Source organism: Trachinotus anak, unplaced genomic scaffold, assembly GCF_046630095.1.
Source record: "Trachinotus anak isolate AG129_WGS33_773 ecotype Australia unplaced genomic scaffold, CSIRO_AGI_Tana_v1 ptg000021l, whole genome shotgun sequence".
In the NCBI taxonomy this organism is placed as follows: domain Eukaryota; kingdom Metazoa; phylum Chordata; class Actinopteri; order Carangiformes; family Carangidae; genus Trachinotus; species Trachinotus anak.
The window spans coordinates 1,247,970-1,264,257 of NW_027273872.1; the positions used below are offsets into that span (position 1 = coordinate 1,247,970).

Consider the following 16,288-nt stretch of genomic DNA (forward strand, 5'->3'; position numbering starts at 1 on the left):
ATGTCCTTCCTGTAAAGTCAAGTGACTTCAACATTGAGTTATTGAAAGCAGAGATGTAGTTTTTGTAAAGCAGTGGTTCTCAACCAGTGGTCTGGGGACAACATTGGTCTTTGAGGGGGTTCCAGTTCCCAACTTAGCGAAATGATAGAGAGTTAGTTGGACGGTGCAGGTTCATTTGGTTACAGTTTTAATGATCGTTAATAAACACTGCATCTGCAACATCTGCTGTCCTCTTATGATCCCATTCATTGTATTTGTTCTTATAGGTGTTTCTGCAGGCTTTATAAAACACTGTGGTTCTAAAAGCAAGCACATCAGTGCAGGTGGTTTCAAAGAGTTAATTCTCAGAAACAAGACTTAAAAGGTCCTTAAATTCATTAAGAAAAAATTATAGTAATTCATTGATGTGAAAAATAAGAAGTTTACTCTTACTCTTACTTTTACTTAAAGTAAATTTAAAAGCATGTACTTTTGGATACTTAAGTACCTTTAAAAGCAAGTACTTTTTTACTCTTACTCGAGTAACATTTAGACTGAGCTACTTTTACTTGTAACGGAGTAAATTTTGACCGGTAGTATTTGTACTCTTACTCAAGTACTGAGGCCGAGTACTCTGTCCATCTCTGATCATAACCACCACCCACCCCCAGCAGGAGACCACCACCACCACCATCATAACCACCACCCACCCCCAGCAGGAGACCACCACCACCACCACCACCACCACCATCATAACCACCACCCACCCCCAGCAGGAGACCACCACCACTACCACCACCACCACCATCATAACCACCACCCACCCCCAGCAGGAGACCACCACCACCACCACCACCATCATAACCACCACCCACCCCCAGCAGGAGACCACCACCACCCACCCCCAGCAGGAGACCACCACCACCATCATAACCAGTGGTGGACAGTAACGGAGTAAATTTACTTGAGTACTGTACTTAAGTACATATCCAGAGGATTTGTACTTTACTTGAGTATTAGATTTCTTTGGTACTTATTACTCTTACTTGAATACATTTCCAAGACAAATATTTTTACTTTTACTCGAGTAAATTTCTAGGAAGGCTGAAAAGTACTCGTTACTTTCAGGTCTGCTCTTTTTTTTTTTTTTTTTAATTCTAAAATACTATTGGACACAAGCTGTGTTTGTCAAAGAATGAAACCTATCACAGTGCACGCTCTCCACTGGGATCTACGTAAAGGCGGATAATAGAGACAAGAGACAAGACAAGACAGACATGGGGAGACAAGACAGACATGGGGTGACGGACATTGGGAGACAGGCACGGAGACAGACAAGACAGACATGGGGAGACAGAGTTTGTTGTGCTCCTATATTGTACTGGTACATGTCCTTCCTGGAAAGTCAAGTGACTTCAACATTGAGTTATTGAAAGCAGAGATGTAGTTTTTGTAAAGCAGTGGTTCTCAACCAGTGGTCTGGGGACAACATTGGTCTTTGAGGGGGTTCCAGTTCCCAACTTAGCGAAATGATAGAGAGTTAGTTGGACGGTGCAGGTTCATTTGGTTACAGTTTTAATGATTGTTAATAAACACTGCATCTGCAACATCTGCTGTCCTCTTATGATCCCATTCATTTTATTTGTTCTTATGGTGTTTCTGCAGGCTTTATAAAACACTGTGGTTCTAAAAGCAGGCACATCAGTGCAGGTGGTTTCAAAGAGTTAATTCTCAGAAACAAGACTTAAAAGGTCCTTAAATTCATTAAGAAAAAATTATAGTAATTCATTGATGTGAAAAATAAGAAGTTTACTCTTACTCTTACTTTTACTTAAAGTAAATTTAAAAGCATGTACTTTTGGATACTTAAGTACCTTTAAAAGCAAGTACTTTTTTACTCTTACTCGAGTAACATTTAGACTGAGCTACTTTTACTTGTAACGGAGTAAATTTTGACCGGTAGTATTTGTACTCTTACTCAAGTACTGAGGCCGAGTACTCTGTCCATCTCTGATCATAACCACCACCCACCCCCAGCAGGAGACCACCACCACCACCATCATAACCACCACCCACCCCCAGCAGGAGACCACCACCACCACCACCACCACCACCATCATAACCACCACCCACCCCCAGCAGGAGACCACCACCATCATAACCACCACCCACCCCCAGCAGGAGACCACCACCACCATCATAACCACCACCCACCCCCAGCAGGAGACCACCACCACCATCATAACCACCATCCACCCCCAGCAGGAGACCACCACCACCACCATCACCACTACCCACCCCCAACAGGAGACCACCGCCACCCACCCCCAACAGGAGACCACCACCACCACCCACCCCCAGCAGGAGACCACCACCACCACCACCACCATAACCACCACCCACCCCCAACAGGAGACCACCACCACCACCACCACCACCACCACAACCACCACCCACCCCCAGCAGGAGACCACCACCACCACCATAACCACCACCCACCCCCAGCAGGAGACCACCACCACCACCACCATAACCACCACCCACCCCCAGCAGGAGACCCCGGCCAAAACTTCCAGACAGCTCCAGTTCTGAAGGTCCCCTCAGAATTATTTGTATATTACGTGCATGTTGTATTTTTGTCAAATTATTACTTGTTATTAATATTTATGATGAAAAGGGCTCAGAGATAATTCAGTATTACAGCTTATGGAACTATATGGTCACAATATAAACAGATTTTACCATTATGAGAGATACTAACCTTTTAATTATAAACTAGTTGCTGAAGTTTTTGATTTACGTGGGTGGAGACTTTTGTCTTATCTCTTTTATTATAATACATTTTCTGTATCCTGACATACTGGTTATTATTATTGGAAAAACACTAAACACACTATAAATATCATTTTGATATTAACCACACAACAGAGATTATTGATGCAACTACTGGCCTGGTTTATGAATTACTGCGTAGTTTAATCTAACAAACCATCATTTTAGAAGCAGATGTGCTTTGTGTGTAAAATCTGAATCTTCAAACTAACTAGTATCTATAGTGTTCAAATAAATAAAATAAATATAGTGCAGTAGGACACTTAATATTTTAGTAGAGGTAAAAAAAGCATGAGAGAAATACTAAAGTACAGCTACCTTAAAATTGTGCTTAAGAACAGAATAAATTTACTTTCCACCGCTGCTGACAGATAAACAAAGTCCCTCTTCGTGTCTCCTTCACATACAGACGAGAGAAAACGAGGAAGGAAATATTCATGTGAAGTGTTCCCTTGTGATGCTCAGCTCACTGACTTGTATTGCGTCCTGAGAAATAATCAATTCACACACACCAGAGGCCTGTGTGATTCGTTTTAATAAGCTTTTTGTCATTGTCTCACACACATGCACACACAGTGAAATCTCAATATTCAAAAAGCACATGGGACACATAACTCAGAGGAGGTTGGGGGACTGATGCAAAGCTTTCTCTGATCACAAACAATAAAGGTCAAGTTAGAGTGCAGCTTAAGGTGCTCACAGTCCATTTTTCATGAAGATTATCAACATCATTATACACTTTCATCTTGACACCTTTATTCACCTCAACCATTAGTGGAAAAAACAGAGAAACGAATCAACATCTGCGGAAAGCCAGCGAGCACTTCAAAAAAAGCTATCATCCATTTAGGAGTTATCCTGCGGCTGAGGAAGGTCTCGGTCTGCATCGCCAGCGGGGAGGAGGAATCTGGATATTGAGCGTAGCGGTGTCTATCCATAGCAGCAAAATCTGACAGACCCACTCTCAGAGTTTACTCTTGACAGCAGCTTCTGTGGGAGCTGAGAGAGAGAGAGAGAGAGAGAGAGAGAGAGAGAGAGAAAACAGTAAAATAAGAGAAGAGAGCATTTTACCTTGGTCATGCAGCTGTTTTTTGGCTTTTAGGGTGTCCGGTTGCTTCAGAGGGATCTGTTAGTGAGGATTAGTCACCCTCAGTCCAACATGGCTAAAGACACACTCAAAACATGCAAACACACGTGTGCACACACACACACACACATCAAACAGACAGCTAGTGTGGGTATTGCCAGTTGTTGGAGACACATAAGGTTTATAGCGGAGACTTGGAGGCCTGCCTGCAGCAGCTCTGTCACACAGACAGACAGTTCCGGTCCATCTACCAGCCAAGCACCGCTACTGCTCGCTCACTGCTGCTACAAAATCTGCTGCACATCCATTAGAGGAGAAAGACACCAACAGCTAGCACAGACTTTTTAAAGGGACACACCTGTCTTTTTGGAAAATAACCTCTTTTTAGTCAACTGACCCAGTGTGAAGATGAGAAAGTGCTGATCTCATGGTTCAAGTGCAGAGTGTTGCTGCTGAAACTTTAAAACGTTGAGCGGAAGCTCAGATTTTGTCTCATCACAGACATAAGAAAACAGGCCTATAACTCTGAAGCTGGTGGTTCATTATTCATTAAATAAAACAACTTTACAGTTTGACCATCAAATCAAAGCTAATGTTACCTTTAATCCTGTGGAGCAACATTAACTGCTTCTTTACCTGCTGGGGACAAACTGTAAACTGATATATTATGACCTCAAAAAGTCACTGAGAGAACATGTTAGAGAACAGTTCTCTACTGACACACTGAACAACATTAACTTTCATGTAGGCTCTAGTTTCTGTCCACATCTGAATATGAGTCTAATATTCACCTTGTTTTCAGCTCTGTTTTGTTCTGCACCAGCTGCTGCTGCTAAATGCTCCACTATGGAAAGAGCAGGTGATCAATTTGTGGCTTTGTTACTGTGAGTGACACTTTTTCTCACAGGAATTTGATCCATTGTTACTAAATAAATACATGTTAGTGGTGAGTGTATATTAGTGCAGCTGCAAGAGATCAAGAAATAGTTTGGTAAAATGTAAATTTATTTGTTTGACTGTCAAAATGAAACTTCCTTTAAGTCTGCAGAAACGTGCTCACTGAGAGTGTGGAGACTGTGAATCATGACAGACTTTCTCTCCAACTGCAAACTGAAGCTCTGCTGCAGATATAAACTCTCCTCTTTGACACCAAATAGAAAAAAGCTTCTGTTCCATTTTTGTCTGTCTGAGTATGAATGGTGAGGGGTTCAAGGAACCAACATTTACGACAAACTGTTAAACTCATACTCACAACTGCACATTATACTGTATATTAGTGTGGGTTTGGTGCTTTTTTGTCATTGTTAAATTTTTATCTACAAAACCCTCCTTAGTAAACTCAAACGCTGCACACTGTGTTTGGGTTTTTGTATAAAGCAGAGAGCACAGGGGCATCACAGTTTGAGGTCCCATTATTTTTAGCAGCTGATCTTCCCTGAAGTTGGCATCGAAACGAGAGAGAAATCCTTCCTGGTATCAGCCACTACTGTCTGCAAAAGATCAAAAATTAAGACTCTTAACCCAGTGTCTGAGTTTAAAGCTTATATGAGAGATACAGCTGCAGAGTTGATTGGATTCTGCTCTTATTTTAATAGGCTGCTCCTCTTTTCTCTCTTACTCCTCTTTAACTCCTCGTCTGTCAGGGCATGTGAGTGAAATACTTTAAATCCTCAGTTTATGGCAAGTTTTTATCTTGTCTTATGTGCTGCACTGTGCTCGTTTTTTGATGTGAAACTGCTGCTGTTGTAACTGACCAGTATCAAAACACGCTCTGAACTGTAAAGGTAATTGAGTAACACACATATCAGTGTTATACTGAGTGATATATTCAAACCCCAGGGGCATTTCGCTGTTGCATTGACTTTCCTGCCAGTGGAACCATGAAACGTCTCCTTTCATTTAAAATTAAACACGGCTCAGCCTCACTGCTGCGTTGGCTTTTCTTTTTTGTTGTAGAGTGAATAAAGAATCGTCTGTCGTTAAATCTGTGCTGTTAACTTTTCTCATTTCAGTTCATTCATAGCTACTAACTACTACTAACTATCAGTCACATGACGCTGGAGGGTGGAATTATTAAAATGAAATAAACTGGTTAGTGTAATTACTTTCTAAGGGCTAAAGACCACAGACAGAGGTCGGTTGTAAAGGCACCAGTTCAGGTCTACAGGTGTTTACACTGCTAACTTCTTACTGTGTATTAACAATAAGAGTGTGCGTGACCCAGTTCCGTCTGAATAATTCAGGTAAATGCAAGATTTATTTCAGAAATTAGATGCAGGGTTCCACAGCCAAACCTTTGTAGGATTTGTCCCCAGCAGCTTCCTGTTTTTCGTGGTCTTGAGTTTGTTGCTGTAGCAGCAGCTGCACATGAAAAAAATATCTGTCTGTTTTATGAAAGCATGAGATGGTTGAGACCTTGCACTCAAAATGTTTTGGAGTCGAGAGGTGAGTTTGATTTATAGCAGTGGTAAAGCATGTCATTAGAGGTTATGGCTGCAGTTGTAATACCAATGCTTAATTTGAATAATTGAGTGAATGACTGATCATGCTTAGGAGCCCAGACTGCTGGGCATTATAACCCTATCAATCACAAGTGTAATCAAAACAAATGGGTGAAGTCATCATGTCACAGCTCGAGCCAACATAAAATTTACGTATTTACCAAACTTCATTTAACCACACAGATCAATCTGCAATAATGGCACACTACTTTCTTTTTAGTCTATTTTGAAAAGCATGTGAGACAGAAAGGACCTTGGAGGCTTTGTTTCCGTTTTCATACTTTTTCATTTAAACATTTTTCACCTTTAGAGGAAAAGGCTTTTAACATTTTCTCCCTCAGCAAAAGTTTGTCCACTAGCCGGCTTCAGGCCAGTAGTGCCTATTACTTTCATTCAGGGTTGCACAGAATGCAAAAAGCCATTTGCATTTAACTGAGGCACAAAAGCAGGCAATTTATTCCCAAAATATGACAAGTGCTGGCTGGAGAAAATGTTAGGGTTCCGCTCTATGACAAACAATTTACCATTCACACCGGGGTTAGAGCTGCCTAACTACACACACACTAAATGTAGTTATTTCTCTTAATGGAGAAAACTACATGTTGACAAACGCCGTGTAGGTTACCTGAACAATGAGCTGCTGTCATTGGTCAGGCTAAAGGGGCGGGCACAGAAACGAAAGAAAACACAGATGAGTGGGTGAGAAACAACTTTCCAACATTGAACTTGGAAAATGACGGAAACACACACACAAACATTCAGAACGTTTTTTTGGTCGCTCACTGTTTCCAACAAGGTCTTCACGCCTTTAAAGGAACAGTTCAGCATCTTGAGAAACGCACTGTTGGTCCTGACAGTGAGATGATAACAGCTGAGTGTGGTGAGTGTGCGTCGCTTCCCTCAGCCTGGTCCTCACAGTTCCCCATTCACACCTTTCACATCAGGTGTCTAATATGCTGAGAAAATTCAGGTGTAATGTCATTTACACTTACTCACGTATTGTATATGAGCCAAAACATTACAACCACCTGCCTGATACGCTGCCGGCCCTCTGCAGCTTCCACCTGCCAACTCCTGAGCTCCACCAGTTCTCTGAGGCTGGAAGGTTCTGTGTGGTTTCTGACTCTGAGACCTGAGCAGCAGGTTCTTTCAGTCCTGTAGGTTGAGAGTCGCTCATATATTTACAGCTTCACATTTCTTCTGCATCCAACTCACTGACCACGAGAGCGGACCGTTACTGAGGGTCTAATAAACCCCAGACCTTCACCTGCAGCGTTGTTAAGAGGTAACCAATCATATTCCCTTCATCTGTGGGGGGACGCAAGTTTCTTGGCTCATTGGTGCCAGATTCCAGTTCTGGTTGAATCCAGATTGTTTCCCTGCTGCGTGTAGATCAGGGTTGGTCCTGCTCCCGTCAGGAGGCTGAAAGTCACAACTAAACATCTTCAGAGGAGGAAACCATCCATAAACCAACACAGGGAGGACTTCATGGAACCCACACAGATCAGTGCTCTCTCTCTCAGGCAGTTACACGAGTGTAAAGTTATTCAGTGTCGTAATGTTTGTGAATGCATGAAAAAAAAACACACAGACTGACACAAGGTCACTGTTAAAACAAAGCAGTGTAGCTTCTAAAATGTTGAACTATTCCTTTAAATCTTTTTATTGTACCGACCATTGAATGTTGGGGTCACACTCAGGCTCCATAATGAATATGTTTAAAGTCCAAATCGTGTCATCTCGACTGTTCTTAGCCTTGTTCTTGCATCTCATTAAAAGTGTGAACGGCTGCTCCAGTAAAAACGTCAGAAAAGGAAAACAACAACTGTCTGATTTTTAATGGGGCAATAAATATGAACAGAAGAAATATTTTTGTTTTTCTTGTTTTCTCTCACTGAAATTATTCCAAACCACAACAGGACATACTGTCTTAACTCACTGGAACCAGAACGTCTGACAATGATTATCAGTCACAGGGATTCATGTTCTGATGAACTGAACTGATTGAATCAATAAATGAAATAAATCCACGAGTGGAACAATAACAAAGCAACGAAGCAGTTTCTCAGACTGTGATGAGAGAGGCCGAGCCAATCAGCAGACAATATGCATCAGCTGTACAGTACGTCAGTGTTACAGGTGATTAAACCCACCTCTCCCACTGTGTGCGTTTATGTGCATCTAACTTTTGTGTATGCCACTGCATTGTGTGTGTGTAGCAATGTGTATGTTTATTTACTATAATTAAACACAATTAAGTGTGTTGTATATACACACAGTGTGTCTAATGGTCTTGTGTATGTGTGAATGTACTGAATGTGCAAATAGCACACAGCAGATGATGCAGAGTATTTATCACACCACAGTGTGTGTCTCTATTAGTGTGTGTAGCTAAATTGAGCTGGGCTGAGCTGTCATCGCTGTATATAGGCAAGTGTGTGCGTGAGTGTGTGTGAGTGTGTGTGTGTGACAGAGAACTCACCAGCAGGGAAGTAGAGCGGGAGGTTCTGCAGATACAGTTCTTTATCCGTGGGCAAGAACACACAGAAGATGATTCTGTCCAGCTGACGCACACACGCACGCACGCACGCACGCACGCACGCACGCACGCACGCACGCACGCACGCACGCACACACACACACACACACATTGACCTTTATTACAAGCATATGCAATAACCATGAATTCATCAATAGCAGAGGGGGAACAATGTAACAGTGTGCGACATTGTGCAGCTAATGCATCAGACCATTACTCCCCTATTAGCCTGCTATTATGATCATGACACAAGACAGCGCTTATTACACTGTGTACTGAGGACACAGTGCTGGAGAGAGACAGCCAGAAAGTGTGCGTGAGTGACAGAGAGAGAGAGAGAGAGAATGAAAGGAAGAGGGTAGAGAGAAGGAGGAGTTCTGTGTAGGTCTTTACTGGTGTTGTACAAGTGTGTGGCTGTGGATGTGTGCATAGTAGAGACAAAAGTAACTGTGTGTTTTGGTGCATCGTGCCCCTGAGTGAGTTTTACACACACACACACACACACACACACACACACACACACACACACACACACACACACACACATACACACACACACACAGCCATAAACATAATAGCTTTCAAATAACACTAAGACACTGGTCGTGTGAGTGCAGCTATTTTACAACAACCTTTATCTCTGTGCTCCTGTTCTTCAGATCCTGGCTCTGCAGTCTGTAATATTTACATTATGCTCTATAATATCTGGACATCCAGTGCAGTACACAGCACTATCTGTTTTATCCTTCCAGGGATATAAACTCCACTGTACTCTCTAATTTCTCAGACTCTGACAAACATCATTGTTTCCACCAAGGTTGGGGTTTTTCTGGGTGAGGGGCTGCAGTTTATAGTCGGGCTGTTCCATCACGTTCTGCCTGGTGTGGGAGTTGCTCTCATTGCTCTCAGAGTCATTTCAGCAGCCTGCTAGCCCGCAGCCCGTGTTTTTCAGTAACAGCTTGTTGCACAATTACCATCACTCGCCAGAATTTGAATGGAGGCTAAAAGGGAAGATATGGAAATGTGTGGTAAGTAACTACATTCCCTGGGCTAAGGTTCAAAATCTCTAACCCCCACGCAGAGCTGCCTCCACTTGCGCCATTTTGCAGCCTCCCTCATTCAAATTAAGGCAAATACTTGTGAGGAGAGATGCAAAATGGCCTCCAGAAAACAGCAGCAGTGGGAACTCATTTTGATACGACTGCTACAGAGACCCTGGAGATGCTAAAGCTAACAATAACATCAAGTGAATGTAATGGGCTCTGTCAGAACTGCCTGTCTTTAAAGGAAGCACAGAGCCTGTAAATATTCCCCCTCAAACAGAAAGTCAGTCTACAGCTAAGTTTATTTTTCACATGGTTGACTGTGAAGTCACTGATCTGCTGCAGAGGACGAGCTGAAACACTGTTTGCTAAAATCCTCCCCTGAACAGCGACTCTCCAATCACAGCTCAGCAACCAGTACCTGTGTTAATGCAACAGAGTGTTCATCAGCAGCGTGCTGCTCTTGGAACAGTCTGCATGAGCGGCTAACTGAGCATTACTTCCAAGGTCAAGAGTTAGCTTATTAATAACTCACAGTTTTTGCAGGTACTTGTTTCTGTTATAGAAACAAAAGCTGCGTCAGCTGCAGTATTTTCTGCAGTATTTTCTCACGAGGACGAAGATGGTGTCAGAGTTTACGTTCATGTTTGCAGCTCTGTGCTGCTCTTTGTTGGGTTTGGGAAGGTTGACGCCCCAGCTGCCCCCGCCGAGGTGACCTGAGGTAGTGTCACATCTGTAGCATGTATGAGTTATCAGATCGGTTAACCAGCTCTACTGCAGAACAGTGATGTTTCTTCATTACCAGCAGCTTTAAAATACAGTCGGAGCTGCTGATTTGTTAGCTTTAGCCTTTTAGCACAATATCATATGTGCAACCATTGAGTACATACAGTATTTATGCTAACTGTCTACACCTGATAAAATCTGCCAGTGGCCGTTACAGCTGATAAAATCCATGTCTGCTTCTGTCTAATGAAGAGCACATTATTAGAAAATAATAAGAATTGTGATGCCACTGCTACAATTATCATCATCATGAAAATAATGACAATAATAAGCTGTAATTGGGCTTCACAGTGATAGCAGCAGTAACCTGGGGGATAATGACGAAGACCATGTGATCTGATTGAAATCAGATCACAAACAGCTAGTAAATGCTCCTCATTGTGAGACTGTTTTCTCAAATGTCATTCATCACTTTTGCTGAAACTTTCAGATCAACTTTGACTCTAATATGTAAAACATAACAACTCTGAACTTATAAACTGCCTTGGTTGTTAGTTTCTTGCAGCATTTTTATTATTACACTTGGTGCAGCATGTTGGCTCATTACCCCGTGTCTTGGGTCCATTTTTGTTTCTTAGTGTGTCTGCAATTTTCATTTTCATTTTCTACATCAAGCCAGAGCAAGCCCAACAAAACACACTGTAAAACCGAGGCAGTTCAATTAAAGAGTAAACTCAATTTCCTCTGGTGAGCATTCTTACTTTATATGTATGCAAATTAACTAGGTCTCACATCCTCATTTGTTTACAATAACCCCCCCCCCCCCCCCCCCCCCCCCCTTAAAAAACACACAGTGGAACTATTTCTGGGCAGAGTGTAAATACACGTCTCATTGATTTGGCTTTCTGGTCTTATTTTCAGGCGTTGAAGGCTGGTTGACTCTGGTCTTTATGGTGAGACGTGACGTTTACTGTTCGTCTGTTGAGCTCAGAGCAGCTGACGCCATCAGTTGTGTGGTATTGCTACAGAGACTCTGGAGACAGCGGCGCTAACAATAACATCGTCAACAGCCTCTCTGGGAGGTGGTTACAGAGAGGGAGACCGACAAGAGGAGTGGGAGGGGACCTGAGAGGAGACGGAGGAAGAGGGGAGGAGAGTTTAAAGCATGTAAACGACTGATTGGAAAGTTTCCTCTTTGTTCCACTGCCCCCCCCACCCACGTCCCTCCCCTCCAGTCATCTATTCCATCATTTTGTCTTTTCTCTGCTTGCTGTTTCTCCGGAGAGCGAGTGTGTGTGCGTGTATGTGGTTTAGTCCCGCAAGGAGCTAATTAAAACGCAGACTTTGCCATGAGCATGAGAGCCAGGACTTGGGCGTGTGTGTGTGTGTGTGTGTGTGTTTTCTCAGTACACCCTTTCCCCTCGCTCTCACCAGAAAACAAAAACAACAGCTGTGAAAGGAATAATACCTAGAGGAGATGGTCGGGTGAAATTGACAGTCATGCAGACACACACAGACACACACACACGCACCTTGTCATGATTTGCTTCCAGATACTCCCTCACAGTTGCTAATGCCTCGTGCACAGCCTGTTCAGGTGGATATCCTACACAAACACACACACACAACATCAGAAATATACACACAATTTGCAGGAACAGGTGCAGCGACAGATCTGTGTGTTTCTCTGTGTGTGTTCATCGTCGTCTGCACATTTCGTTTTTTTTTTCCCCTGACAGGTATCTGTTCGTCCTTCCACTGTTCTAACACTGTGCTCTGTGTTTTCTCACTATTTGCCTATTTGGGCCTGATGCAGACAGAACACACTTGTTGGTTACGAGGAGACAGATGGAGGAAGACGACAGCGCTGCTTCTTTATTCCTTCAGCTGCAGAGACTTTTCACTGCTAGAAAAATATCCCCGCTGCTGGAAAAGCAACACAAAGGCAGTGAAAATTCATCATCTGGCCAAACTGCTCAGCCCAAACAAACACACCCTGTGTGATTACACAGTAGTTATTCCATACATCAAGAGTGTTTGGCATCAGAACGTAGGGGGAGGCATGGAGGCCAAATTAACACTGAACAATGTACTGTTTCAACGTAGCATCAAAATAAACATGTGCAGTATTCACACTGCACACTGGGATGTGATAACACGGAGTGTGAAGATGGACCCACTGTGGTTTGTTATATGAACCATTTTACTGCTTGATGGAGAAAAATGGCAAAGTTTACATTTAAATCAGATCATCTAAAAAAATAAGTGTCGCCTTAAAGCCTCTGCACACACATGGTCCACCTGCTCAGGTGTGTGTGTGTGTGTGTGTGTGAGTCCTGATGGTGGTTTTCACTTGTTTACTTCCTGTGTTTACTGGTTGCAGCAGCAGCAGTCTGTCTGTGCCTGTGCACACTGGCTGTGTTTCCCTTCACGTGCTTGTTTCCAGTATCAGTGTTTCTGTTGAACCAGCCTGCTGAGCCACTCGGTGGCACTTGTCACATTATCTCCTGCAGCCCAGAGGTGGTTCTCAGATTAAGGCCTTGGATTAAGACCAGCAGATTAAGACAGATTAGGCCAGAGATTGTGTCAGATTGACTGTAATCCCCCTTCACACTGGCAGGAGGGAGAGTTAAGGATAGTGTTTAAACACTCCCGGGGGGGGGGGGGGGGGGGGGGGGGGGCTGTGAGGGCTGGTTGTCTCTTCCATTGCTAGAAATAGGAGAAGTTCGGACTGACTCAGTGAGGTATCCACGTTTCTCCATGTTTCTCTCCCCGAGTACTCTGCAGCAGTCAGGGAGTTGGGAGCGTAACAAAGGGTTAACCCCCCTTTACCAAACAGAGCAGCTTTAAGACTCTGTTGATCATTTGCTCTTTTTAAGAATATTTTCAGAGAATTTCTGAAGACATTTTTTCTCATTTCGTTGGAGGAAAGAAACGAGGATTGTTCGGGGTTTTACAGGTACAGATGTGACTTAACTGCTGCTCAAGCAGGAAACTGAATCCATCACTTTGAGATGTGACAGAACTGGAAGATAAGACAGCAGTGGTGCTTAACGACTTCCAGCCAATCACAGCAGTAGTTTTTTTATAATGCTACAGATGACCTGTAAAAAAACTGAAAACTAAATATATTTTGAAGAAATTGAGGAACTCTTAGTGGAAATAAATGTCACTGCTGTTTCCCACTTCACGGACATACGCAGCCACAGAGGCGATTTCAATCTTTCCAGCTGATTAGACCTTGTTAGAGTTCAGCTGGGCAGAGCTGTGCTGGGAATTACGTGAGGTCACTTACTTTAATGATGAAAAATAATAAATATGTTTTGGGGGATGTAATTGCTGTCTGATTACTTTCAGCAGCATCTTTTTCTCCAGAGCAGGAAAGGTTCTGTTGTTGTATAACTCAGTCCTGTGGGGGGTCAGGCTGGAGGGCGGGACCACAGACTGCAGGATTTCTACACTGTGGTTTGTTTGTTAAATCACATGTGTGGTTTAGTCTGCTCTGCTAAAACACTTTGGTTAAAGGTTGAGGAAAGATCATGGTTTTGATTAAATATTTAAAAAGCAAACACTTCCTGTCTGGTGGCTCAACTCACTGTTGACTTTTTTAAGATTGAACCACGACCATGATCTTTACTTTACATTAAGCAGCTGCTTCGAGTTACGTAACTATAAAAACATTCATCATGCTTCAGCTGCCATGTGTGAAAACTGATGGAAACTAATTAAATATGATGACAGTGAACATTTGACTGATTTACTCTTTTAGCATTTTACAACTTTACATTCATTAAAAACATTCCCTCATTATGTTCTTATGTTGGAGGTTGTAGTTAATGAACTGACTTTCACAGGACTGTGTGTCTGTGTCTTAGGTCCTCACAACATGAGTAAATCCAAGAACACAAACACACACACACACACACACACACACACACACACACACACACACACACACACACACACAGACACACACATAGACACCCACAGACACACATTACTTAACAGATGAAAATGTCATATATTTGTTCTGGTTTGAGGAGGAGAGACACACACAGACACACATACAGAAACACACACAGACACACACAGACACACACAGACACACACAGACACACAACACACACACAGACACTGACCGTAGATTCCAGTGGAGATGCAAGGGAAAGCCTGCAGAGAAAAGATGGCAAACAAACAGTGGTTACAGTCTGTTGATGAACACACACCATCTCTCTCTCTCTCTCTCTCAGAAATCACTCTACAGGAGCTCGATTGCGTCTTTTTCCTGCTTGTTTATTATAACAGCTTCTTTTCTCACTCTGACTTTTACCATTTAAAGTCCTTTGTTCTGTGAGGCCTGGTATAGAAAGACGTAAACAGTGCTAACCAGCCATTATTATAGCAAGTCTACAGTATCATGGCCACTATACCAGAGGAGAATCTCTCATATACTGTTGTGATTATTTATATATTATATATTAAGGTCACATTATAATCTGTGGCTTTTCAGTCCTGGTTGAACTGGTGATACTGGTGTGTTTGAACAGTTCAGGTCCCACAGTCACATTCAAACTGCTGAAAAACAACAACTGTGATGTCTGTTTATTCACCCTGCTGTTAGAGCTCGGGGTTGGCTGCTAAATGGAATTGTTTATATTGATAATATGTTTGGGGGGAGGGGGTGCTCATCCTCAAAAATGGCAGTAAGAGCCTGTCGCCTGCTGCTCTTCATCCAACGGCTCACTGTGATTATTCTATAATGAAACCACTTGTGTCGGCAGTTGAATGCTTTTCAAAGATTTCTTCTGTCTTACAATGACTCTGTTAAGTGTTTTGATTCTGACCATGAACCATGTCCATACCACTCTGAATTCTTTTCAGGACTTTTGTTGCATTTGTCACTCAGTTGTTTCCTGTCGTCGCTCTTCTCTTTCTATATAATAAAAGCATAAAATGCCCCCCCCCCAAACTGAAAGCACCGTATTTTTTTTTTTTTCGGGCTTTTTATGCCTTTGTGTATGGTTACAGTGAGAGTATGGTGAACCGTGAGTCACTTTAATTGTTCCTATGATTACTGACTGCAAAAAGACTTTTTGAAGCAATTTCAACTATTTCCACTTCAGCATTGCTAATATTAGACTTTAGCTCGTTAGAATTAGCCAAATCAAATGGGCGTCTTTTACCAAATGACTTCTTTTTGTTGTAGCCAGCACAGACAGCAAGAACTATGACAACTATGACAGTACAAACAGAAATAACTGATGGTCATGGGGGTATTGTTCTAAGACAGACTTGAAAAAAAGTGAACCTATCCTTCAGTCTGAGGCAGCAGCAGTGGAACATAACTTCAGACGCCTCAGATGTGGGTCTAGGAGAACCATCAGTAGATAACGAGGCTCTTATCAATTAGATAAAATTACAGACAGTAACACTGAGGTACGTGCACGCATCGTTTCCTGCTGAGTGGAAAGGCAGACTACACCAGAAACAATGAAAAGTACAGAGAAGCGGTTACACAGTGAAAATACAGCACATGGCTTCACAGAATCAAGATGGATGGAGCTTTACATAAGAACATTTT

At 42.6% G+C, this 16,288-nt stretch overlaps 1 protein-coding gene across 6 annotated transcripts in view; it reads right to left on the reverse strand.

Annotated features, from left to right (window-relative positions):
• Nucleotides 1-3,328: 3,328 nt before the first annotated feature.
• Nucleotides 3,329-16,288, reverse strand: part of macrod1 (mono-ADP ribosylhydrolase 1) — a 102,178-nt gene continuing 89,218 nt past the window's right edge. For 2 of the 6 annotated variants that reach the window (XM_071506819.1, XM_071506816.1), the window contains 4 exons: nucleotides 14,847-14,877; nucleotides 12,240-12,313; nucleotides 8,882-8,963; nucleotides 3,329-3,810 (listed from right to left, as the gene is read on the reverse strand). In XM_071506819.1, coding sequence (XP_071362920.1) covers nucleotides 3,776-3,810; nucleotides 8,882-8,963; nucleotides 12,240-12,313; nucleotides 14,847-14,877 — 222 coding nt within the window. In that variant the 3' untranslated portion in view covers nucleotides 3,329-3,775. Of the gene's footprint in view, nucleotides 3,811-7,024; nucleotides 7,055-7,182; nucleotides 7,822-8,881; nucleotides 8,964-11,551; nucleotides 11,833-12,239; nucleotides 12,314-14,846; nucleotides 14,878-16,288 lie in introns of those variants that run through there. The other 4 variants (XR_011694707.1, XR_011694706.1, XM_071506817.1 and 1 more) reach the window with 4 other exon arrangements.